Consider the following 26,713-nt stretch of genomic DNA (forward strand, 5'->3'; position numbering starts at 1 on the left):
GTAAAAAATACACTTTACAATGCTTACTTAGGGTTTCTGATGAGGAAAACAAAAGATGCTCAGGATGTCAGAGATACACGTAAAAAGCAAAGCAGGTTTTGACAACTGGTATAGATGCACCAGAGAAGAAACTGTCATTGGTTTCATGAGGCAGATCGAAAGCAAGCAACTTCAAAACATCTGCAGGAACTTGTGAACCAAATGAAAATGCAGGAAACCTGACTTCACCATTTGAACTTGCCAGTTATGTCTGCAACCACAAGCAAACGAGTCAAGGCTGAGGACTGTATCGTATCATCTGTACAGCCCCTCAAGTCTCTCACTTTACATAGGGACTTGCTGTTCATCCACCAGATACATTTAGGTCCATCTTCTGTGGTATTGATTGACTGAAACAAAAGGAAAAAAAATCATTAAATATTAGCAAAATTCAGACTACAGCTGATCTGCATGACCACTGCGCATGCTATTTAATTCATTTATCTATTTTCAAACTCATTTAATGTGATTATAGGGCTTTTGGGATGATTCTGTGTTTCGTCATTTGTATACAGCACACAAGCACAGCTTAGTTCCACAGACACGCACACACTTAAAACAGGCAGCAGAATTACAAGCTACTCAAAAATTACAGAAAACTATCACTAGATAGATAGATAGATAGATAGATAGATAGATAGATAGATAGATAGATAGATAGATAGATAGATAGATAGATAGATAGATAGATCGGGATTGAAAAAACAAAAAGAAGAAAAATCAAGAAGTTACAAGCCAAGATTTCCACAATCGAGCAGACCAGGATTCAATTACATTACTGGAAGCAGCATGAGTCCTCGCTGCGGACAACTTGAAACGTATTAAGTTGTAGAAAAAGAGCTGCCAGTTGTCGACAGTGACACGTTCAGTCAGTGGGCGACAACAACTAGTTTGGCTGTCAGGGTACCCAGACAACTTAACTTGCAAAAGCCTATAAAGGTCTGAAAGAAGAAAGATTTGAGGTAACAGAGGAATACTGCAGGAAAGAAACAAAGACAGTAGGTGACATATACAGGTGCTGGTCATAAAATTAGAATATCATGACAAAGTTGATTTATTTCAGTAATTCCATTCAAAAAGTGAAACTTGGATATTAGATTCATTCATTACACACAGACTAATGTATTTCAAATGTTTATTTCTTTTAATGTTGATGATTATAACTGACAACTAATGAAAGTCCCAAATTCAGTATCTCGGAAAATTAGAATATCAATTAAGACCAATGAAAAAAAGGATTTTTAGAAATGTTGGCCAACTGAAAGGTATGAACATGAAAAGTATGAGCAAGTACAGCACTCAATATTTAGTTGGGGCTCCTTTGGCCTGGATTACTGCAGCAATGCGGCGTGGCATGGAGTCGATCAGTCTGTGGCACTGCTCAGGTGTTATGAGAGCCCATGTTGCTCTGATAGTGGCCTTCAGCTCTTCTGAATTGTTGGGTCTGGCGTATTGCATCTTCCTCTTCACAATACCCCATACATTTTCTATGGGGTTAAGGTCAGGCGAGTTTGCTGGCCAATCAAGAACAGGGATACCATGGTCCTTAAACCAGGTACTGGTAGCTTTGGCACTGTGTGCAGGTGCCAGGTCCTGTTGGAAAATGAAATCTGCATCTCCATAAAGTTCGTCAGCAGCAGGAAGCATGAAGTGCTCTAAAACTTCCTGGTAGACGGCTGCGTTGACCTTGGACCTCAGAAAACACAATGGACCAACACCAGCAGATGACATGGCACCCCAAACCATCACTGACTGTGCAAACTTTACACTGGACCTCACACAACGTGGATTCTGTGCCTCTCCTCTCTTCCTCCAGACTCTGGGACCTTGATTTCCAAAGGAAATGCAAATTTACTTTCATCAGAAAGCAGCAGTCCAGTCCTTTTTGTCTTTAGCCCAGGCGAGACGCTTCTGACGCTGTCTCTTTTTCAAGAGTGGCTTGACACAAGGAATGCGACAGCTGAAACCCATGTCTTGCATACGTCTGTGCGTGGTGGTTCTTGAAGCACTGACTCCAGCTGCAGTCCACTCTTTGTGAATCTCCCCCACATTTTTGAATGGGTTTTGTTTCACAATCCTCTCCAAGGTGCGGTTATCCCTATTGCTTGTACACTTTTTTCTACCACATCTTGTCCTTCCCTTCTCCTCTCTATTAATGTGCTTGGACACAGAGCTCTTTGAACAGCCAGACTCTTTAGCAGTGACCTTTTGTGTCTTGCCCTCCTTGTGCAAGGTGTCAATGGTCGTCTTTTGGACAACTGTCAAGTCAGCAGTCTTCCCCATGATTGTGTAGCCTACAGAACTAGACTGAAAGACCATTTAAAGGCTTTTGCAGGTGTTTTGAGTTAATTAGCTGATTAGAGTGTGGCACCAGGTGTCTTCAATATTGAACCTTTTCACAATATTCTAATTTTCCGAGATACTGAATTTGGGACTTTCATTAGTTGTCAGTTATAATCATCAACATTAAAAGAAATAAGCATTTGAAATACATCAGTCTGTGTGTAATGAATGAATTTAATATACAAGTTTCACTTTTTGAATGGAATTACTGAAATAAATCAACTTTGTCATGATATTCTAATTTTATGACCAGCACCTGTATGTGTCCGACAGAAAGAGACAGGGTGACAGTGCCAGAGCATGTGGAGAAAAGTGCCAGGTAAACCAAGGGAACATAATTGACAGAGAGGACCAGCAGTGAGGCCCATCAGAAACCGCTTGCAGGGAGTAGATTAGAGTCTGTGTAGAATTTTGAACTGGGTGTAGTTTGGGTTTTTAGAACAAAACCTTACATTGGAGAGAAAGGGGTGAAGGGAGAGGAGAAAGGTCTCTGGACCAAAGAGAAATCAAACACAGACGTTTATAGGATGCTTTGCAAAGTAAGGAGTAGAGGCTAGAGACAGTTTTTTTCAGAGAGTACAATGTGTGATTTGGTAGGGGGGTAGACAGGGAAAGCCCACATGTTCTGAGCACTGATTGCATGTCCAAAAAAAAACTGGAACCAGTTTGTAAAGACTGGAACATCGTAAGCCCCCGAACTATTAAACAGATCCCCCAGCACACTAATTCTAGCACACTGCCAAGGAGGAAATACACAGGGCCGGCCACCTATGGAGAATACAGAAATACATGAAATACAGGAGCGAGGGTGTGCCACTTCCCAGAGGGTGCTAGTAACTTTTCCACATGATGCCAGATGTTGATGGTATATGGCAAAATAGGTCCCAAGGACAGTTTGGTGGCTTTACACATCATGGAGGTAAACAGAGCACCCTGAAGGGAAAGTTGTAAAGCAAGGAAGATTCTATGGGGAGCCATGGAGGGGGATGAGTGGGGGGACACAGCCATGACAAAATAGGGTAGAGCGTGGAAGACCAATAGTATAATTCTAGGTCAGGCCATGCTACACCTTTCATTCAATTAATCTCTAACCAGGCTTGGAGGTTTAAGGTTTGGTCTCTTGCCATTCCAGAGAAACCTTGAGATCAGTGACCTAACAGAAGCTTTTATTTTTAACATCCAGTGGTCATTACCGCCTTGTTTGTCCTGAGCTTGTTTATTTTTGTATGCTGATGTCAAAACAATTTATGACTATCGATCAAGCTCATAGGACTTGATATTATAATCCCAGTATTTGGCACTTTCTTGATGTCCTGAATGGGTATCAGGGAATCTGCTTTTTTGCTTTATCAGTGTTTCGTTGATAGGCCCATGACACCTCCATAGGGCTCAACAGTGCTACCTGGCATCCCAGTTACGCTCCCATCTGCGTTTACCCCTCGCTTGTCATTTTGCAGTCCAGTTGGGATCCTTTCTCTTCAGCCAAATTCAGTTGCCTCTTCGTTCAGCAGCTTCTGAAAGCAACTTGACGGACTGTCAGAAGGCCTGCCCTCATACTGTCATCCCCTTCAAAAGGCTGATTGCTGACATGGCTACAAATCCTCTACACCCTACCTTTAGCTGGAGCATCTGGGTATGCCAGCCGCGTTGTTCTGCCTCAGCTGCTAAACTGCTAAATTTTCCTCTTGTGACAAAAATACTTCTATCGCTTAAAATGAACACAGCACAAAACCGGGCTGCCTTTTCTTAATTGTATACATTAAATTTAATTGAAAGAAACAAATGCAGTCACACAGTCATAAGCACAGTACATTTATTGTAAAAAAATATTCATTTGTACAAAACAGTGTGGGAAGAAATGATGTAGTCACACTGGACTGATTAACTGCACCAACACCACAACACTTGAACTTTGATGTGAACCACTTTGAAGTAGCCCTGCACAGCCAGTCATCTCACTATGCAGTGGGGGAAAAAAAATCTGCCCACACATACTGTTATCAGGCAGGGAGTGAGCAAGCACACTGGACAAAGCTGACACTAGCAAAGGGTGGAGCCATTAACAGTAAAGCCACCGACATGACACTGGCTGCCTCTCGGCAGCTCCTTCTGCCATTGACCCGTCTCCTCTATGAAGACTTCATTTTTGGGAGTTTTGATGCTTTTGTGCATTTGGTTTTATTTGCTTTAAATACCAGTGGTGGGCTGGCGCTCTGCCCGGGGTTTGTTTCCTGCCTTGCGCCCTGTGTTGATTGGGATTGGCTCCAGCAGACCCCCGTGACCCTGTAGTTAGGATATAGCGGGTTGGATGGATGGATGCATTAAATACATTCCTTACTTTTCCCACAGCGGTTTGGTTTTCTGCATATTTTTTTCAAGTAGAATCTGAGTAAACATGACACAGAATGGTGACATACATTTTTTCCTTTATTTATTAGGTAAACGTAGAAGATCACCAATATTTCATGTGACACAATAATTGCTATTTTGAGTGCAATTACAGTTGACGCTACATTTCCTCCCACGCCACTGTGCAGGAATTGTTGCCCATCCCTCCCTGCTGTATTGCTTCATTTACGTTTCTAAATATAAAACGCCTGTTTCAGATTCAGTCAGAGCACCTCAGTAATGGAGTTAGGTCTGCAATATTAAAAAAATGGATTTCTTTCAGCCATTCAGGTGTAGACCTGTACGTGTGTATTTTCAATGATTGTGCAGCTCGCACATACAGTAATACTTAAGATAATGTGCAAAGGGTCATACATTCTCACAAAAAGTCCTCTAATATAAAGTGTACTTCATAGTTCTTTCAGTCACAAAGTATCCTCAGGACAAGACATTGTCAGCAGTGTGCTTGAAAGCTGGTATTGGGATCTTGCTCTTTAGTGCAGTGCTAGCATTTCTCCAGCTACAAAAGGGCACAATGATTAAAATCAAAGACTGGGCTATGGAGCTTCGTTCCAGAATTTGTACAGAGAGCTCATTTCCTTATGTTCTTATGTTGAAATAGATCTCAGGAAGGTTTTCAGGAATTTGATTTGCATGTGGCATGACTTGCCTCTAAAGTCTGTGCATGGACATCACAGATAGTTGGATTCTTGTAAGGCTTTTCCTAAATCTCCCTTGAGTGTTAACCAAAGTATTTAAAACAGTGGACCTTAATTATATTTATAATTGAGGTTGTTACTCCGAACTAAAAAAAAAAAAAAAAAAAAAAAAAAAAGAGTTTTCTGCACTTCATTTTCTCTATACTACAGCCCTCTATGGGTCTGTCAAATTCATTTAAAAACGTACAAGAAATCGTTACATACAAAGGCAAATCTGCTTAATTACATTAGATTGATTGCTAAGGGCACTAGAGCTAATCATGGCCACATCCAAGGCAGGGACCGGCTTGAGATGGGATAACAATCCACACAGGGTCTACTTAGGATCACACGTGAAACTAGAACACTGGGGGCAAATACTTATTCACAGCACTATGGCATAAGTGAACACTATATATTGGTGTTTTCTTACTTAGGAATGAGATTAAGACCCTGCTTCTTTCTGCCATCAACATTATGCTAGATTTACAGAAAACCCTTAATTGAGCCATGATGGCACCATCTAGGATGGGTTCCCACCTTGGACCCATTACTTTTAGCTTTGAAATGAGATTCGTCTCACCCCAAGAACAGATAGGTTTGACAACAAAAGACAGAACATTGCCACACTGATCATGACACAATTTCTAAACAAGTCATAAGTGAAAACTAGCCCAGATACACAGTCCCTTGTGCTGAGCCAGCCTGATTTCACCTTCACACTAGAGTGTTCTTTTATTCTAGCATAGGAATCCTTCCCCACTTGACCACAGATGAAGATAGCAGCCTGACAAAGTACAGTATGAAGAAACACAACAATAAAGCTGGCAGGCCCATTCTGGTAAACTGTTATTTACTGGAATGCATGTTACAACTAGCCAATCAGAGTTGTACTTTGGATCATAATGAAAACACACACTAGTCATTTTGAGAGAATGTGATTAAAAGATTGACTTCACATGAAAGATGTGTATAGCACAGGCTCCACCTTATGACTGTGGTGGAGTGAAAATGAACAAGCTTGATATCCATAATCACCACTCTGCTGTCAGCTATGCAAATTTATCACAGACAAAATATGGCATCCACATGAAGGCAAGGGTGTTTCTCCACACAAAGTGAAGCTCAATGCACGACTGCAGCGGACAGCCAGGGCCCGTTCCCAGCCGAGACACCTCCATAGTGGAAGGACCAGGGGAGAGGACAAGCACAGGACACTACTTCCCCCAGAGCAATAGATGGGTTGTAGCGGTGCTTCAGATTCCCCCAGAGCTTCATGGAACTTGGAGTTTGTCACAGCCCTGTTGGGTTTCGTGGGTGCTGCCAGTATGTGCTCCAGGGCTGTAGTATGTCAGGCTTCAGCCACATCCAGGAGTACTTCTGGCTCATACTGACAGGCCACCTGGAGTGCTTCAGGTGTAGCATAAAAAAGTTCTGCATCATTTCTTTCAAGGAGCCAGAGGACAAAGCTTGCCGAAGGAGAAGAGAAAGAAAGTGCTGCATTTATTGTTAATGCTTTTGTACTGTGATGTAGGGAACGATTTGGGAAGGCCGTGTGTGCTGAACTTGTGCCTGGTGTCTGTCTGTGTCAGGTTTGGGGAGCTGGTGCGGCTCCTGCACACCACACCGATTAAAAGGTTTCAGTAACACTACAACACAATTTTGATTCCCTTATTTTAATAAATATTTTTAATATCAAACCCAGTCACAATTATTATTATCTGCTGGCCTCACTCAACAAACAACACACAAATAATGGATTCAGGGCACATGCCAAGTTTTCATTACCAAAAAGATCAGCTATTACAAATAAATCCATGCAAGATTTTCAGTGTAAGATTCCCCTGATGTATTTGCAATGGAGCAAGAAACAGAGAGACTGTAAAGACCATAAAACAGATTTCAGATGAATGATATGTGAAGTATAGCACAGAGTGCCCAGGTTGTCAGTCAGAGAGTTCATCTACATGGGTTATATGGCACTCATTGCACAAACATTAGGAATGTTTTCAGAAGCATTAGTAAACGGAGTCTCCCGAGGTAGGCACTGTCCTTGTTGGCCGCTCCATGTTCTGGAGGTGATACTCTGCAGCACGTGATAAGCTTAGAAGTTCATCTGAAGAATTGATAGGTTCCTCAGAGTTCTTGTCATGAAGCAAACTTAATAGTTTGCCGTTCAGCACCCCAGACACAGAGCAGCTCTAAAATTTAAAGACAAGCTCATCTTAATTATTTGATTATATGCCTCACTCAAGCCAAGCATCTCAGTCTATGAGTAAAAGAAGTCCGCTTACCTTTCTTATGCCAAAGCTATTGCTATGTGAGGTGGATAAGGAGCCACTGTTGGACCATCCTGAAAGGCAGTGCTAGAGATAGAGGCAAACATCAGCAGAGAATAGTTATCGAAAAAAAAGGCAAGATAAAAGGAACACAAACTCTTTGCAGATATTTCACATAAATGGTAAATAATGACATTTGTGTGGAATTTACAAAACACTTAAATGTAGAAAGCTGGGAGTTATGTCAGTCAAAGCACACAGTACCTGGAGGCCATATCTGAATATTACTGAAGAGGAGAAACTTACAGAGGGCAGAGACAAGGAGTCTGTAGGGTCAAAACTCTTTCTTCGATGTGCCTTGTACTTGTAGGCAGGTAGCAGTGTTGACCGTGGGATACTGATCCTAAAAGCATACAATGTCCAAGTGAATGGTTACCTCACACCCCATGCTTAGGTGCCGAACAGCCTAAACTAACAGGCCTCCTACCTTATGAAGGCCGGCTTCTGTTCACTACTCTGCAGGCGATTCCTTGGAAGCTTGCAGATGGCACAAGCAGCCTCAGGTTCAAGAGGCACAGTAAAAAGGCGACGGTCAACTCTGTAGCAATGAGTACCTGAAAGAAACAAGAAACGTTCATTCATCATGTACTGATGTTACAGGCAGATGGGGGTGGGCACAACATGGACAATTACAAAGCAGTGGTAATTCGAGATGAGCACACTTTTAAAGGATACTTTACTCACATTGGTGTGTGTCCAAGGAAGGAAGGAGGTCTAGCTGGGGCTCCACCAGTGGAGGGGCTGTAAACTCAACGTCCTCCTCTCTAGAAATAAAATATGGCAAGTTATCACCGAGTCAGAGCATTACCAACTGTAGCAGCCGCTCCAATTACCTGACAATGCTGCTGTAGAAGCAATCCTCCTTGTTCACCTGACGAAAGTTTCTCAGCTCAGAGAAATATTCCTCGGACTGATCAGAGAGAGAAGATTCTGCATCCAACTGGCCTGAGAGCAGGAAACTGTGTGTTACTGAGGATCATGGGACAATAGTGAATAACTACTTTAAAAAGTGTGCGCATTTATGGACATACACATCCAAACTAAATCAGGAACAGAGCCCTTTTTTATTTTATATCTGAAAGATTGTTATTCCCTGGGAGGGGGGATTGGGTTTGGGGGAAAACACAAAATGTGGCCATTGCCTGCATTGAAGAAGGAAAGAAAAAATGGGGGAAAAAAAAGTGTAGCTTTCTCAGAAACAAATACATAACAGACAAACTGCAACTGATCAAAACTTGTACTCTGCAAACAAAACCATTTCTCTCTATTATAAAAAAAAATCCTGTCGGAGTGAATGATAAGATCATGGAAGATAGTTATAAGACCCGCGAGGACCTTACACATGAGACATTGTGCCAAGAGATTGACCCAGGACCGTCTCGTGATGACGTAGAACATGAGATTCTTGCAAGTCACGCCCTACTTACAATCTATCAAATATGACAAAGGGGCAGCAAAACATTCAGTCTTGTGAAGGATTTGAGCACACACAGATCCAGGGTCTCATCGCATATAAAGCATACAAGGACAATATGTTATAAATAAAACGTCGACGAATAAGCGAAGAAGAAAGAAGCGCGGAGAAAAGAGACTCAAAAGCATTGGAGAGAAAAAAGAGCAAAAGAGAAAAAATAATCTAGGTGCAAATTCAGAAAATAAGGCAAATAATTATCAGCCCGTAACAAGTGGAACTGAAACAAAGCACGTCCAATCGGGCTCAGAATTAAAAGACAAAGTAGAACTTCATAAAGATACACATGCAGAGCAGGTTATGAAAGCAGTGGAATTCGAAAGGCTCCAAAAAAAAAAAAAAAGTATGCACGATACAAATGGAGAAAGTTAAAAAATATGAAAGTAGGAAAATCAGAAAGTATAAAAAAAACAAGAAAGTAAAGATTGCAGTAGCACAAACAAACGGAAATTATTACTCGAAAAAGGGAAAACAATCACCACGGACCAGGTGTCATTGAAAATAAAGCAGGATAAAGCGAGGTCAGAAATAAGAGACAGTAGAAAACAAAGTAAAACGTCATAAAGAGGTTACAAAACAAAAAGGGACAAACGCATGCAGAGCAGGTTAGAAATAATTCAGGACAGGTTTCTCTGTTTGGAATTTCAGCACAGACAAAGTGATCCACATCATTAGCAGTTAATAATTTTTTTTGCAAAGTAACCAATAAATGCATGTGAGGGAAAACACGTTTTTGAAATTCTCTGACTTAAACTTCAAAGCCTTACAATATTTACATACTTCTGATATATCACCTGTGTCCATATATTCGATCTCTATTTGCCTTTTAGTTATTTCTCCGAGTAATAATTTCTCTTTTTTTTTGCGCAAATGTGATGTTTACTTGTTTTTTTTGACTGTTGTTTTTTTCTGCTTTCATATTCTGCATCTCGCTCTGCATGTGTTTCGCGCCTACGTTTTTTTTTTTTTTTTGAGTCTTTTGAATTTCAGTTTTCATTATCTCTAACCTGACAAAGTCATTAAACACATGTCTCACTGACCTCATTTAAAAGATTCAGCATATTGGGACTCGAAAGATTCCAAATATTGTTTTTACATCAGTTCTGAAATAAAAGTGAAACTCATGAAATAGCAACAATTCAAAGAAAAAAAAAAAAATCTTCAAAGTGTGTATCCGGAAAACCAAACACGGGGGTTGGCGAGCGAAGCGCGCAGGTGGCAAAGCCCCCTAGTTAACATGAAAATTCAGTGTGCCGAAATGCATCCTCATATACAAACACATGGAAAAAGGTTGTGTGGCCTAGTGGGTACAGCACTAAACTGTAACCCACTGCTTCGATCCCTACCACAAACTCAGCATGATCAGAATCAACTTTCTAAAGTAACTAGTCTTCCAATTGTGGACTTTTATAGTTAGTCATAGTATCTGCAAAGGCTCCTACTCTCTGCATACTGTTTTATTCTAAAGTGGCATAGCACCTTGGGGTGTTTGAGAAAGGAAAACACAAACTTTTATTTATTTATATATTTTTTTTAAATAAAGCGACTGTACAACTGTGCTATATTTAATGCATTTCCACTTTTCTTCTCAAAGATAAACACATACCTGCTATCCAGTCATAGCCCAAAAAGGCCTTTTCACACAAGTCTTTATGGTATTCCATGTCAGCCTGAAAGGTCACATGAACCTCACCTTTCTAGAAGTAGGAGCAGAGAGAAAAGTGTAAGGACGCTACCACTCAACATATGGCACGAAGCCTGCAATCCTCAGTGGTGCAATGCTGCCACCTGTCAATATTCAATTGCAACTGCACCCACTTTAGGCTACCCTCTGCAAAAAATCCTGATGGGATACAACATTCTCTGCAAGTTCTCCCCATGTCTGTCGGGCTGCCTCCCCCAGTCCAAAGACATTTAGGTTAGGTGGATACTAAATTGGCGCTAGGGTGGTTGGGGCGTTTGAATGTGTTTACTGGGCCCCTAAACTTTGGAATGCTCTCCCTGCTAATATAAGAGGTGCTCCTTCCGTCCCGGCTCTCAAATCCCGGCTGAAGACTCGCTACTTCAGTTTAGCATAGTCAGACTAGAGCAGCTGATTAACTGTGCATATTGCATCTCTGTTGTTAGTCATTAGCATTAAAACATAAGTGATAGGATAGGTATAATTTTAAGACTGTTATAATTTGTTACTAACCCTCACCTATTCTGTTTCTCTTCTCAGTACTCAAATGTGGCACTTGGTGCCACTGCCCTAATGCCAAGTCATCTTTTGACAGAGGAGTAATGGAATCACTGGGTAGAATGGTCTTTTCAGGACGCTGGCTGGCTCAAAACTGACTCCACTGTGGAATGGCCAGTAGGGGACAGGCAGCTTGATGGCAAGTTCTCCAGGACTCTGAACAAATCAGAATCCTACTATTTGATAACATCTGCTCTTTCATGTTGCTCTGTACTTGTACTATTACTATTGTATTGTATCGAGGATTACTTATGTTCGGTTCTGTGTATTGTGTTGTATTTACCCCCTTTTTTTGGCACTGACTGCATGCCCAACCAATTTGGATAGGGGTCTCCCTCTTTGAATTGCCTGTCTCAATGTTTCTTCCATTTTTTTTCCCCCCACACAAAGGTTTTTTTGGGAATTTTTTCTTGTCTTCTCAGAGTGTCAAGGCTGCGGGGTTGGGTGGCGGGGGGGGTCAATTGATAGGGCCTGTTAAAGCCCATTACACATGTCTGATTTTAGGCTACACAAAAATAAATTGTACAATATTGTACATTGTGACTGTTTACCCTGTGATTGACTGGCGCCCTGTTCAGGGTTTGTTCCTGCCTTGTGCAACCCTGTTCAGGACCAAGTGGATTCGACAATAATTGACTGATTGAACAGAATATGCACTGAGCTCTAAACCTCATGGCTCAAATCACTGGCCTAGTTCAGGGACATGTGGTAGGGCAGCAGGATATGGAAAACAGCAGAAAGCAAAAGTGAATCCACAAAGAGAAGTAGTGTTTCTGGACTATGGACAAAACAAAATGGTAGAATGTGCATCAACATACCCGCTCTCTGCTTTGTTGCATAGCTAGGATGGATTTTGGATTTTTACCACCTTGGGTAGTATTCTCTTTAAGGCGGACATTTCCGACATCAAGCAGCTGATCTTTATAGAGTGGTTCTTGCAGAAATGTCATCTGACTTTGGTTTATTTCCAGCATATTTCGTTTGCTGAAGGGTGTAGACGTCTGACAGTCTCTCAGAGCCTTGCTGCAGTGTTCACTACATGGACCAGATTCTTGCAGTGACCTTCTGCCATCTTCGTCTACAAGCTGAAGGGATTTATGGTCCCTCCAAGTTTTTTGTGGTCCATACTGATATTCAGACCTTAGCTTGGATCCTGGAACCCCATACAGGGCTGCTCGGGCCTTAACTTCTTGCCCACCTGTCACTCTAATTACCGTCTCAGAAGGTTGTTGTGTCTGTAGAGAAGTTACATGTCTTCCATTAGACTGTGATGCTGCATTACTTTGGGTCTAAAGAGAAGACAACATAAGAGAAGAAGCTGTAATAAATACATTGACTGTCCATATTGCACTTGGCTCCAACAGCAGCACCTTCAACCTGGTCACTATACCTCCCAGTTCCTTTATGCTACACTTAAATTCACAGATGTATAATCAAGTATTAAAAGTACAGTTTTAACACTGTACCTCATTGGGAAGTTGCAGAGGATGTCACATGCCAGATGATTGCAATTGCTTTTTAGTTGATTTGGTAAAACTAGAACAAACACTCAAGCAAACAAAATTGAGAATACTCCAGAATACAAACCTGCCCTTTGAAAATACAAAACATATCCACCCATTCTTCAACCTGCTTGACAAAGGGCACATTCACATTCTCATAAACGCACACTCTAACAGTCACCAATTAATGTGACCGGCGCATTTTTGAGATAATCTAGGTAGCTGAAGAAAAAAACCACACAGGTCATAAGAAAATGTTTAAGTGCCGCACAGATAGAGATTGAACCAGAATCACTGGACTCTGGAGCTCTGAAGCAGAAAGTTAACCTCTGCACCACCATGCCTCCCTTTAACATACATAGATATTTTAAGTGATACAAGCATTGAGGCAAATACATGTTTTAGTTAGAGAAATCAGCAGTAAAATAAACGCAGGAAGTAGTTAGCCCAAGTTGCACTTTTTTATATTGCGGTTTATATTTAACCTCATGTTCTTGTATTTTTGGCATGCAGTATGTCAGTGTGGGACAGTGTTTTAGTTTTGAATTTAAGAAACCTGGCAATTTCGCTAAACTAAATTAAAATTGGGAGGCACAGATGAGGCAGTGCATAATGTTCCACTTCACAGAGCTTGCTCACTGCTGTGCCTGGATTGTGAGTGGAGCTTGCATGTTCTCCCAGGTTTCATGTGAATTACCTCTAGAGATTTTACCTTCCTCTCACACTTCAAAGACATTCCATTATGCTGACCAGCAGTCCCCAAATGGCATGTGAATCACAGAACGCCACTGAAGTAACTGAAGGATTGCCAAGTTAGGCACCACCTGCCTGTGACCCTGGACTTGAAAAAAAGTTATTTCAGAAAAAGAATGGATGTGTGCATTAAAAACACACACATATGTTAAACTGGGATGAAAGCTCCTGAGAATAAACTAGTCATCCATCTACTATTTGTAGTAATCCGCTTGTTTTATTGTAGGGTAGCAACAGGTTACTCTGGTGGCTTTGGACCCAAGGAATGTACCAGGCTTGGATGGAACACCAGTCTACCTGCAGGTTATATTCAGTCATTCACCCACACTCAGAACAGCTCAGTCTGGATACACAAATTAACCAAACTGTATAGTGTCCCGTGGACAATGGAAAAAACAGACCGCCTTTCCAAGGCAAATCCTGGTGAATTAGGGGCAACAGTCTAACTTCATACACTGAACAGAAAACCAGCTCTTCAGAGCTGTGTTACATCAGCACTAACCACTGCGTCACTATACAACCTTATAAACAAACCTACTAAATATAAGCCTTTTTAAAATTTTTCTTTGAGGGGTTGAGGTGTGGTGATACAATATCTAAAATGTTTCTATTTGTGCAACGACAACCATATGATGTGTTTATTTGATGTTCCTCTGCTCTTTATATTTTCTCACTTGTTATGCATTTTATATTCTAAAGATATTTTCTGCATATTGTACTCAAGTTTTAGCTCTCATTTTCCCCTTATTTTGTTTGTTTGATACTGCTTTCATCAGGGTGGCAACTGGACTTGGAACAGAGTGGAAAGTCCAATATCCATGACCTTCTTGTGTTAGAGCACCAACAGTCTATCCATTCTGCATCTGAAAGCAACTATTTAAAAATAACTGATTAATTTCCTGAAAAATCCTTTTGTAACATTGGGTGGCTGTGGGATAGAACCTACTCAGGCAGCAACAATGTACAAGGCTCCAGTCCAACACAAGACCTGCACATCAATTCATTTAATACACACAAACACATTTCATGTCTGGGACTAAATGAAAAGAATACATGGGGACAGGCACTGGGAGCATAACTGACCAAGTGGAAACAGATTTAAGGGGTACATCAGGAATCCTGTTCTGTGCATTAACAAATTAAAATGACTAAATTTAACTCTGATATAATGCATACTTCTGATTTGTCCATTTTTTTAAAATGGAGTTTACAGCCTTTGGTGCAAATGCATTTATGTTGTAAACACAAAACAGGTATAGAAATTTGGTGAGAAAGCAGTAACGCTTCCTCCACAAGTAATGAAATCTATTCTTGCTATCAACCTTGACGATAGCACCTTCAGGTTCTTAATCTTTCAGTAGTTTAACATATAAACTTGGTGTTTGCTCTATTTCCAGGGTTTTCCACAACTTTTACAAGAAGACCTTCATCAAGCAATCGTAATCGGGTTGTATAACTAACCATGCTTCTCGAAATACATGTCGTAAATAGCAGATAATAATATGGAGTGTATTCGCTGAAAATAAGTTATTTGAAGTCAAATATTAACTTTTGCATTAGAAACACCTAGATAATCTATAAATGGTGCAACATACTTTTTCTCGATCAAAATAGGTCTCTGGTAATCTTTTGGGGAGTACAGTTTATCCATCCATCCATCCATTTTCCAACCCGCTGAATCCGAACACAGGGTCACGGGGTCTGCTGGAGCCAATCCCAGCCAACACAGGGCACAAGGCAGGAACCAATCCTGGGCAGGGTGCCAACCCACCGCAGGACACACACAAACACACCCACATACCAAGCACACACTAGGGCCAATTTAGAATCGCCAATCCACCTACCCAACTGATAAAATTCAGTGTTGTCAGATTGCACGTATTACTTCAGTCCGATTGGGTGGAAGCCGTCCCTATCAAGCAGCACTCACCTATCACTGGTTTAGCTGTGTGTAGCTTACACGACCCCTATCCTTTCTTTTATGAGGAAGACGGAGGTAGCAAAGTTGTGACGATCAAAATAAAATAAAAAAATAATTTAACTCTACAAAAAGGGCAGGGGCCGTTGCCTCTCCTGTGCACGACAGTGCCTTCTCTGTCCGAACCAGGAACTAAAGACAGGACTCTGGAAGTGTGAAGCAGCACAACTACCCACTGCTTCAGTGTACCACTTGGTTTTAAAAAAAAAAGTGTCCTACACCTGTAATTAATGTAATGGTATCCAATGTTCACTCTTTAGTATCGTGACCCAGCAATCGGAGTGCTAGACGATGAAGATAATTTTTCTTTCTCAGTCTCCACCAGTGATCCGCCTCACGTAACGGGGTGTTCAGTTGGAAAGAAATTTAAACGGCTGACCAATACTGAATGTGTGAAGTATTGCCACTAGTAAGGCGCTATATTCAATAAAGCTGTTTGGCCTGGTGAATAAAACACGGTTAGCACGGAGGCACCAAGCTGTCACGGAGCAGGTGGTAATAATGCAGACTGTAATTCAGCCTCACACCATACCATAAATTCACGAAGTTCTATCATGCACTCGTGAACCCTCCACATTTTTCAGGAGTTTGGAGGGCCTCGCAAGTCAGAACCGAACCCATCCGGCAGTCCCTCAGTTACTGGCTCAAACGCCCTCCTAACTACCCTCCTTCTTCTGAGGAATCGCTCGGCCCGGGTCGAGAAAGATACCTGCTCCAAAATAAAGGCCTGCTTCGCCATGAGCCGCTGGAGGAGCCTTTTGTTCTGCTGCCGCAGTTCCCGTAGCTGATCGAAGGAGGACATTTCTTCTTTCAGTTAGGAATGCGCTGCTTCGATTCCAGCTTCAACTTCTACCGCCGTTTTCCGAGCACAGCCGCCCACTCCAACTGCCACAGTTTTCTATTGCACCTCCAACTGCTTCTCGACTTTCACAGCAAGCAACAGCAACGCCGCTTAAACGAAGACCTCGAAACCCTCGCTTCGGATTGGTTACTTCCGAGAGACCACGCCCACGACGATTCACTTATAGGCAGACCGCTTCAACATTCTCGCGTGTCAAAAAACTCTTTAATATGTTTTGGCGTACTGCGGACTGCAGCCTTTACTTTCAGGGTGCACCGCCACAAATTCGCAGTTTAAGCCAACTAGGTCTAGGGCGCATTGTTGTTGTAGTGATGTATCCCATGGTCCCGCGCGGCCGCACGTGTTTGTGGTTGCCACGGTGACCACAGACGCGCATGGCGTTCTTGGCCGCCGAAACACTGGTCTGTGACTGTCCGGAACGCAGGGGACAGAGGAGGAGGAAGTGAAAGCCACCCAGGGACTGTATCCAGCTGGACCGGGATCACTTGAGTTCTGACGTCTCCTCAACAGCTGACTAGGGACACATCACCTTCTTAATAAGTTTCGAGTGGTGTCATCACCTGGGATCAGTTTCTCTTGACTGTGTAAAATTTTAAGCCAGCGCGCATCCTCCAGCTTGGGAGTAATGCAAGGTAGAATATGGATACAGAGCGCCCGTCAATCAGTGACCCTGCCCAAAAGGAAAATCCGGCGAGACAACTGTGCCAGGAGGCAGACAAGCTCTGGGCCCAAGGTTACCAGGCTCAGGCTACCACCTGCTACACTAGTGCCTTTGGACTGAATGCGGGTGCCACGGCTCAGTATGTCAGTGGTTTGAGTAAACAAGACCAGGAGCAAATTGTTGTCATCTTGGAGAACTGGTTGGATTGGAGACAAAGTGACAGACAGCCCTGCCCAGATGTGAGACCTGGGTTCAATTTAGGGCTGGCAGCTGTGTTCCTCTCAACAATCCGCCCCAACAATCTACAGGCATCACTCTTCAAGATGGAAACTCTTCTAAAGAGCGGGCGCTGTACAGAGGTGCTGGAAAAGTGCAACAGGCTGCTGGAAGAAACTTCAGCAGGATGGGAAGAGCTTGGCTCCAGTGTTCTGCCGGTTCTTTTGACTCGGGCTCTGGCCTGCCTTCTGCTGAACTCTCACTCTGGTGACGGTGTCACAGATTACCTTCAAGCATTCCGAATGCAGCGTGGAGAGACTGTGCAGTTTGTCACTAATAATCAGGCAAAGCACCTCCCGCTGATTGTGCAGGCACTGCAGGATCACCAGCGTGTCCACATTGGACAGCAGGTAGAGTCCGACTGTTACAACCTCTTAGTAGCACTCGTCCCGAATGCAGGTGGCACAAATGAAGACAGTATAACTGATAACCTGCAGGCTAAATGGGATGATGCCCAGCAGCACCAAAGCTCATCCTCTAGAAAGTCTCAACGGCTAGTGGACAGTGCTGCTGCTCATTTCTCTGTTGGGGGTAGAGGAAGAGAACTGTTCCAGGATATCGCTTCTGCTTTTCAGCTGCACCCTGTCGCTGCTTTACGACGTGTTTCTGAAGTATTTGGCCCGCAGACCCAAGCAATCATGCAGTCCCAGCTGCAGCAGCAGGTGGACCTTGAGCTGGCATCATACAGAGAAGTGGTGCGTAGTAGACAGGACCTGAGGTCAACAGAGGGGGTAGAACTACTTACACCTATAATTTCTGCACTACGGGCACTTGCCCACATGAAGCCAGTCGGAGGCAACCAGGAAATTCTAGTGCAATTAGTAGACTGTCTTGTGCTGACAGGTAACTACGGTGAAGCTCTCAGTGTTTGTCGGGAGCTGCGCCAGGCCAAGAGTCCTCAGAGTTATGCCAATACAATTTTGGCTCTCCGTGGTTTTGCCTGGGTCCAGGCAGGTCAGCTGGACAGGGCTCTGGAAGACTTCAAAGCAGTGGTGGAACACCCAGCTCCCAATCCCAGCAGCTGTGTACGGGCATTGTGTGGACGGGGACTCCTCCGCATGCTGACTGGCAGCTCTTACTTGTCCGCACTAGATTATATCACTGCCAGCCAACTCAGACTGGACGAGGCTGTCTTGGTGGTCAAATCCTATGTTCCCTGGAATCAGCGAGGACTGCTGTGCACTGTACTGCAAGAGGAGGGACGAAAGATGCTACAGAAAGCTGCTGATAACTGCGATGGCAAGAAAAGATCTAGACATGAAGCAGCAGACTCAACTAGTTGCCTTACTGCTAAAGAAGGGTAACCTCTCAGTTTTCCTGTATGTCTGCATGGCCCTTGGCCTCTGCATTCTATGCTTTACCTCTTTGTTTACTTCACTACTTCTTGCAGTGATGCTGCTGCTGTGCACTGTCTGGCTTGCCTGCTCATGGAGCTTGACCCTAGTTGTGACCTCCCACGAATCCTGGCCACAGACGCCCTCTACAAACAAGGCCGCTCAGAGGAAGCATATCGACTGCTTCTGGTTGCCCAGGAAGCCCACTGCCCCCCTGTCCTGGCAAGACTTGCCCTTCTCCAGCTACGTCGCGGCTTCTTGTACGATGCCAACCAGGTAGGTAAATATGAAATCAAGAAACTGGAAGTGCTTAGGTCTGGGGGTACATTTTGAATGCATGATCTTTACAGGGTTTTTGACTCTTAAGAGCAGAGTGCTGCTTTTTCCTATTTGAAATTATTGTGGGTAATTTGTATATAGTCTAAGGCTTCTTTGTTATAACTCCTTTGTCTAGCTCCTAAAGAAGCTCATCCAGTTGGGGAACACGTCCTGCTTGCTGCCTATTGTGGCACTATGTAACCTTTCTGACCGCCAGCTGTTGTGGCATCACTGCCATGCTGTCGCCACACACATTCTGGAGAGCAATCAGGGGGACACCTTTGTCAAAGAGAGTGTGGCTTATCTTTCACTGGCCATTATTGCCTCTGGTAGGTGCTAAACACTCAAGAATACATACCCATCTGGTATATATTGGGCAGACTGTCTAAAATATAGCTGTAGAGAGTTGACGTATGTGAGGTTTGTGAATGTAAATCAGATGGTATAGTCAAGCTAGGCTAATCAGTTTAGTCTAGGACCTATTATTGTAAGTGTCATCTCATGCACTTTGATGTATACAGTACTGTGCAAAAGTTTTAGGCAGGTGTGAAAAAATGCTGTAAACAAAGAATGCTTTCAGAAATATAAATAATGATTGTTTATTGTTATCAATTTACAAAATGCAAAGTGAGCGAACAAAAGAAAAATGTAAATCAAATCAATATTTGGTGTTACTACATTTTGCCTTCAAACCAGCATCAATTCTTATAGGTACACTTGCACAAAGTCAGGGATTTTGTAGGATTCTAGTCAGGTGTATGATCAACCAATTATACCAAACAGGTGCTAATGGTCATCAATGTCACACGTAGGTTGAAACACAGTCATTAACTGAAACAGGAACAGCTGTGTAGTAGGCTTAAAACTGGGTGAGGAACAGCCAAACTCTGCTACCAAGGTGAGGTTGTAGAAGACAGTTTCATGTCATGGCAAGATTGAGCACAGCAACAAGACACAAGGTAGTTATACTGCATCAGCAAGGTCTCTCCCAGACAAAGATTTCAAAGCAGACTGGGGTTTCAAGATGTGCTGTTCAAGCTCTTTTGAAGAAGCACAAAGAAACGGGCAACGTTGAGGATTGTAGACGCAGTGGTCAGCCAAGGAATCTTAGTGCAGCAGATGAAAGACACATTAAGCGTATTACCCTTCGAAATCGGAAGATGTCCAGCAGTGCCATCAGCTCAGAACTGGCAGAAACCAGTGGGACCCAGGTACACCCATCTACTGTCTGGAGAAGTCTGGCCAGAAGTGGTCTTCATGGAAGAGTTGCAGACAAAAAGCCATACCTCCGACATGGAAACAAGGCCAAGCGACTCAAGTATGTACGAAAACATAGGAACTGGAGTGCAGAAAAATGGCAGCAGGTGCTCTGGACTGATGAGTCAAAATTTGAAATATTTGCCTGTAGCAGAAGGCAGTTTGTTCGTTGAAGGGCTGGAGAGCAGTACAATAATAAGTGTCTGCATGGTGGAGGTTCCTTGAACGTTTGGGGCTGCATTTCTGCAAATGGAGTTGGAGATTTGGTCAGGATTAATGGTGTTCTCAATGCTTGGAAATACAGGCAGATACATATCCATCATGCAATACCATCAGGGAGGCGTATGATTGACCCCAAATTTATTCTGCAGCATGACAACGACCCCAAACATACAGCCAAAGTCATTAAGAACTATCTTCGGCGTAAAGAAGAACAAGAAGTCCTGGTATGGCCCCCACAGAGCCCTGATCTCAACATCATCGAGTGTGTCTGGGATTACATGAAGAGACAGAAGGATGTGAGGAAGCCTACATCCACAGAAGATCTGTGGTTAGTTCTCCAAGATGTTTGGAACAACCTACCAGCCGAGTTCCTTCAAAAACTGTGTGCAAGTGTACCTAGAAGAATTGATGCTGTTTTGAAGGCAAAGGGTGGTCACACCAAATATTGATTTGATTTAGATTTCTCTTTTGTTCATTCACTGCATTTTGTTGATTGAAGAAAATAAATGATTAACACTTCCATTTTTGAAAGCATTCTTTGTTTACAGCATTTTTTCACACCTGCCTAAAACTTTTGCACAGTACTGTAGTTGGACTTGTTTGTTGTCTTTTGTAGATTTCTCTTGTTTAGGGTGAAATTGCCAACAAAGTGAGGCTTTTTCTTTGCCATCTGCAAGTGAAGCAGTAATAAAGGAGCAATGAGAGGATTCACAAGGGCACAAGCAGTGGCACATATAAGTAACAGAAGTGGGGTGATGTCAATATATTTGAGCAGCCAGCTCTCATATTAATCTTTAATAGAGAAATAACTTCTAAGGGTATTGTCCAGGCAGAGAACATTTCTTTGTGTGATCCCAAAACCATATCTAGTTGTGAGTTGGATTTTGCTCTTGGTCACTCACAGGCGGAGAGGCATTCAACTCTCTTCTGGCTCGAGCCCGTTGCTACGCACACTTGGGACAGTATAAGACAGCAGTGTTTGACTTCAGTGCCATCCTGCGACTTGAGCCAAACAACGTGCAGGCATTGTGTGGCAGGGGCTTCACTCATTTGATCCTCAACCAGCAGAAGGTATGGACTTCTTGAATGCACAATGTTGTTCCTGTCAAGTATTATTTGCCATTTATAACTATGAACCCATTTATTTTCCAAAATTGTTTGTTTTCATTTGAGAGTGGTATAGATGTCTGTCCTGTCAACAGTGGGTATAAGATAGGGGTGATTTCCCAGTTCCCAGGTTTCTGTCCAAACCTTAATAGGGCATATTTACACAAACCCACTTATATGGAGCCATTTTAGAGATATCAATTAATGTATTTGGAATGAAGAGAGAAACTGAAGATATATGGAGAAAAATAATGTGGATATTGGACAAACATACAAATATCACAGAGACAGAGAGATATGACAGGGACTCCCTGGAGCTGTGAGAATGTCACACCACATTTGTAACCAATTTATTAGAATTCTACCAGGAAATTCATTAAATCTGGGAAGATAAAAGAGAGGCAAGTAGGACTGGATCAAAAGCGAAAGAGATTATTTGAGATTCTCATAGTGATGAACACTTCATCATTTAAGACTGATGAATTAGAGATACAGGAAATAGTGCTTGTGCTGAGATGTACATGATCTGAGAGAGGCTTGGAGTGATAGGTAGACAGCTGGAGAGTAACAATGGAGAGACAGTGGAAAACATGCATTATCCAACCTGCTATATCCTAACTACAGGGTCATGGGGGTCTGCTGGAGCCAATCCCAGCCAACACAGAGCGCAAGGCAGGAAACAAACCCCAGGCAGGGCGCCAGCCCACCGCAGGGCACTCACATTCACACCAAGCACTCAATAGGGACAATTTAGAATCGCCAATGCACCTAACCTGCATGTCTTTGGACTGTGGGAGGAAACCGGAGTACACAGAGGAAACCCACGCAGACACAGGGAGAACATGCAAACTACACACAGGGAAGACCCAGGAAGCAAACCCTGGTCTCCTAACTGAGAGGCTGCTGTGCTACCCACTGCGCCACCATGCCGCCAGAAAAACATGTCTCCACCATTACAGATTCAGGGACTTTCCCTGTTCCATTGGTTAAACACAGACCCAGACACACATTAGACTGGGTATATATACGTAGCATCTTCAGGAAATGGGTTCGAATGTTTCAGCACACTGCAGAGAGACACACTAAAGACATTCTGTTATTGATAGTAAAATCTTTGAGTTAGGCCAGTAAATGAAGCGGAGGTGATTCACAATGGGAGACATTTTTCAGGAAGTGAGAAGCAATGAGCCATTCAGGGCCTCTAAAGATTTGTTTTTTTTTTAATTGCTCAAGATTTTGCTGACTTGCCACTTTCTTCCTGTAGGAGGCGACAATGGACATCATTGCAGCAGTCAAAGTGGATGCAGCACATGTCACTCGGGATGTTCTTTCTCTGAAGGATCAGGCAAGAGAGCTCATCTGTGGGTGGCTCTGTCAGTACTGCAGGGCATCCCTTTCTGAGTTCACTCAGCCTGAAGGTCCATCCTGCAGAGAGTCAGGCTTGAATGAAATACTTCTAACAGCGGGCATGCTCATTAGCATCAATAGTGGAAGGAGCAACTGGCACCTTGTGTACATTGACATACTGTTGGCCCAAGGTAGGTTCTATCAATAAACATTTTCTTTTAGCTGCCCTGTCCTTACTGTGGAATTAGGGGAGTTCATGAGAATATGGGTGACCATGTTCATGTGGTCCACCAGTTAATCTGCATTTTTTTTTTACTGTGTAGGTAAGAACACTGATGCCATGGCGCACCACCAAAAGATATTTGGAGTGGAACCAACAGAGCTACCAGCACGGGCCAGACTGGGGCTCATGGAGGCATTACAGGGGAATCTGACAGTTGCTGCTGAAGAGCTGAGCAAGATTGCTGAAGATGACACATCTACTCTCGACTTCCTACTGACTTTGCTCCCTGAAAAGCAGAAGCGAAGCCTAGCTCAGGTATGAGATGACACTAAATGGTTATCCATCCAAATTTTCTCAAACTATTCAGGGTGCCGGGAGTCAGGGCCTATCTTGGCAGCAGCAGATGCAAAGGGAGGGACCAGTATAGGATAGAGTGACTGTCCACCATAGAACACACTCAAATTCATAACCGCACTCACACATTCAACATCAATTTAAAGTCATTAAACACTCTAATACGCATGTCTCTGGGATGTGGGATGAAAACCAAAATACCTAATGAACACCTACACTGAAATGTGGAGAATGTGTAAACTCCACATAGACCGTGACCAGGCCAGGGTTACAACCAGGAGCAGTGAGGCAGCACTGCATTGCAATTCCACAGCTACCAAATAAGTAACACATGGGAAATAAGGCTTGTAAAATGTATTATTAGCTGCACTGTTTGCTGAGTTCTTGGCCATGGTTTCAAATTTCTCTGAATTCCTAGTATGGGTATCAAAAGTTGAAGAATTCCCGAGACTGATTCCTGAGGTGCCTCGCAGTAAGTATACCTGTGCTCGCTTCCCAGATCCTCCCTCCGTGGAGTTTGCATGTTCTCCCCGTGTCTGCGTGGGTTTCCTCCGGGCGCTCCGGTTTCCTCCCACAGTCCAAAGAAATGCAAGTTAGGTGCATTGGCGATTCTAAATTGTCCCTAGTGTGTGGGTGTGTGTGTGTGTGTGCCCTGCGGTGGGCTGGCGCCCTTCCCGGGGTTTGTTTCCTGCCTTGCGCCCTGTGTTGGCTGGGATTGGCTCCAGCAGACCCCCGTGACCCTGTAGGATATAGGATATAGTGGGTTGGATAATGGATGGATGTATGGATGATTCCTGAGGCTGATGAGCTCTTACTGTAGACTCTAAAGGTTACTGACTCTTGACAAGGAGGAGAGAAATGCAAAAAGCCATTGATCTGTAGGCACAGATGCATAGGGTTACTAATAATCTGACCTAAGATTCAAAGGACCACTGCCTTCCTGGCACAAGTGTCAAGTATGCCTCCTCTCTTGCCGCAGTTATCAGCTGGAAGTAAGCACAAAAGTGGGGAAGGGAACAGGCGTGCAAACAGGAAACACTGCAACTGCATCACCTCTCCCTTTCCATTCGCTTGTCAAGGCTCAGGCGCCAGCTTGTTGATGCACAGACGCATTTCACAGCGCTGCTGACCCAACTGTCACAGGGTTAATTACAGGCGCCGGCTGTGCCACAACAGCAACTGGATTCTTCTATAAAACAGACCACCTTGATCTGCAATGTATGCTAGAGATGGGATGGCCCTACCAAACCAGAGAAAGGGGAACTCTGGCAGTAGAACCACATTATTCAGATTGGCCGACCAACTGCCAGTGCTGAAGAATAGCCAGTTGTGCATAGCACTTCTTCTATTATAAATTAGTACATCATGTGACTTCATTTTTTTGTTTCCCAATCTTTCCTCCTGCAGGTGGCAGCCCAAAAGGCAAGTTCACTTAGTGAGATGGGCCAGTCAAGCCAGGCACTTGGCTTATTGTCCTTGGCTACAAAGGCGGGTGGAGAAAAGCAGACCCAGTATTTACGCCAGCGAGCCTTCTGCCTGCTGCGGCTAGGCCACAATGAGCGGGCCATTCCGGATCTGGATCGTGTCATTCAGAGCCATGTGTTTCCTGCTACTGCCCAGAATCTCCGTGAGATGGTTCAGGACTACTGTGGACGTGGCCAGGGCCTTCTGCTTACACACAAACAGGACCCTGGTCTTGTGGACTTTTCTCAGGCTCTTGACCTAGATGCACAGTGCACCGTGGCTTTTATTGACTGTGGGTTGGGAAGAGTATGTTTGGTGCAACACTTCTTACAAGGAGCAATGCAACAATTTGAAAGGCAGCACCTTAAGGAGTCATGGCGCCTAGCTGGCTATGGCCTGCTCCTTGATGAGAATAACTTGGAACTGCGGAAACTGAGGTCCAAGATCAAACGAGAAGCATCCGGCTCCTGTACTCTGAACTAAAAACACTGTATGGTGCTGCATCTAGACCTTCTTCCAAAGTCAACCACCGTGTTATCATAATGTACCAGTTGGGATCATCTGTGGCATGCAAAACCCATTTTGTGCTGGTCACATTATCTAGCAAGGCTGGAACCATCCCCAGACAGAACACCGGGGGCACACTGGGCCTGTTTGGACTAACTAATCAAATGAAAAGCTATGGGAGGAAAACTGTGAGGTAGGTGTGTGGACTTCAAACAAAAGATGAACTGAGCTGGAGCCCAGAAGTGTTAAGACATCAGTGCAACCTACTGTAGCACCGTGCTGCCCCACAATTTTCCAGTATCATTAAAATAAATAATAGAGGGTTCTTAACCCATGGCCTACACTCCCAGTGTAACTTTGCCTGGGAAGAACTGAGAAACAGCTGCTGGACTTGCTGTCATTTCTTTAGTGTCTATTAAAGAAATTTCAAAAACGTTCTTGTTTGATTGTATCACTGTGCTGCCCACTGGGCATTTTGCTGGTTTGACACACCCGTGTCTGCCAGACTCAACAGACCTCACTTCACTATGTATTATGTGTCTCTGGGCCTGGGATTTGACTGCCTGTTGCTTCCTTAAGAATAATAAAAAAAAGACATGGAGATGGACATGCCAGTTCTGTCCAGAAACATTATATACTGTAAATGGCATTGCCCTGAACTAAGACAGGTAACAGAGAGCAAGCTGCAAAGGAGCAGGGTGAGCACATGCACATGGAGAAAAATAATGAATCCAATCGAGAAAAATTTTAAACATGCACGCTTCTGTCTGAGCAACATGTCACCTGGCCATGTCAGATGCCCCTTCGTTAGTGCTGAGCCGCTCTCCCTCCACTGCTAATGATGCCGCGGAGCTGACGGAGTTAATGGCTGTCACCTTCCATCTCTCAGGCAAGCTAATTAAAGCAGCTAATAAAGCGCTAATGAGCTGGAACATCTCGTCAGCCCAGCTATCAGCACTGTGCCAGTGCAATTTCACACCTGACTGAGGCTAATGCCCAATGCCCTCTGTCCCATAACCACCAATCAGAGT

The 26,713-nt window shown here is 43.5% G+C and overlaps 2 protein-coding genes across 2 annotated transcripts; one reads left to right on the forward strand and one right to left on the reverse strand.

Moving 5' to 3' along the window:
* Positions 1-6,797: 6,797 nt before the first annotated feature.
* miip (migration and invasion inhibitory protein) lies at positions 6,798-16,813 on the reverse strand. The gene is made up of 9 exons (XM_028807361.2): positions 16,460-16,813; positions 12,336-12,806; positions 10,885-10,975; positions 8,641-8,752; positions 8,492-8,571; positions 8,235-8,361; positions 8,054-8,150; positions 7,763-7,834; positions 6,798-7,669 (listed from the first exon to the last, which is right to left on the reverse strand). Exons 1-9 carry the CDS (start codon positions 16,550-16,552, stop codon positions 7,487-7,489), a joined length of 1,326 nt encoding a protein of 441 aa, XP_028663194.2. The 5' UTR covers positions 16,553-16,813; the 3' UTR covers positions 6,798-7,486.
* A 48-nt stretch (positions 16,814-16,861) lies between these two features.
* ttc34 (tetratricopeptide repeat domain 34) lies at positions 16,862-26,115 on the forward strand. Its single transcript, XM_028807362.2, has 7 exons — positions 16,862-18,849; positions 18,940-19,159; positions 19,338-19,530; positions 21,585-21,751; positions 23,052-23,325; positions 23,458-23,672; positions 25,119-26,115. Exons 1-7 carry the CDS (start codon positions 17,252-17,254, stop codon positions 25,656-25,658), a joined length of 3,207 nt encoding a protein of 1,068 aa, XP_028663195.2. The 5' UTR covers positions 16,862-17,251; the 3' UTR covers positions 25,659-26,115.
* Positions 26,116-26,713: the final 598 nt, after the last annotated feature.

This window comes from Erpetoichthys calabaricus, chromosome 8 (genome assembly GCF_900747795.2).
Source record: "Erpetoichthys calabaricus chromosome 8, fErpCal1.3, whole genome shotgun sequence".
NCBI classification, from domain to species: Eukaryota; Metazoa; Chordata; class Cladistia; order Polypteriformes; family Polypteridae; genus Erpetoichthys; species Erpetoichthys calabaricus.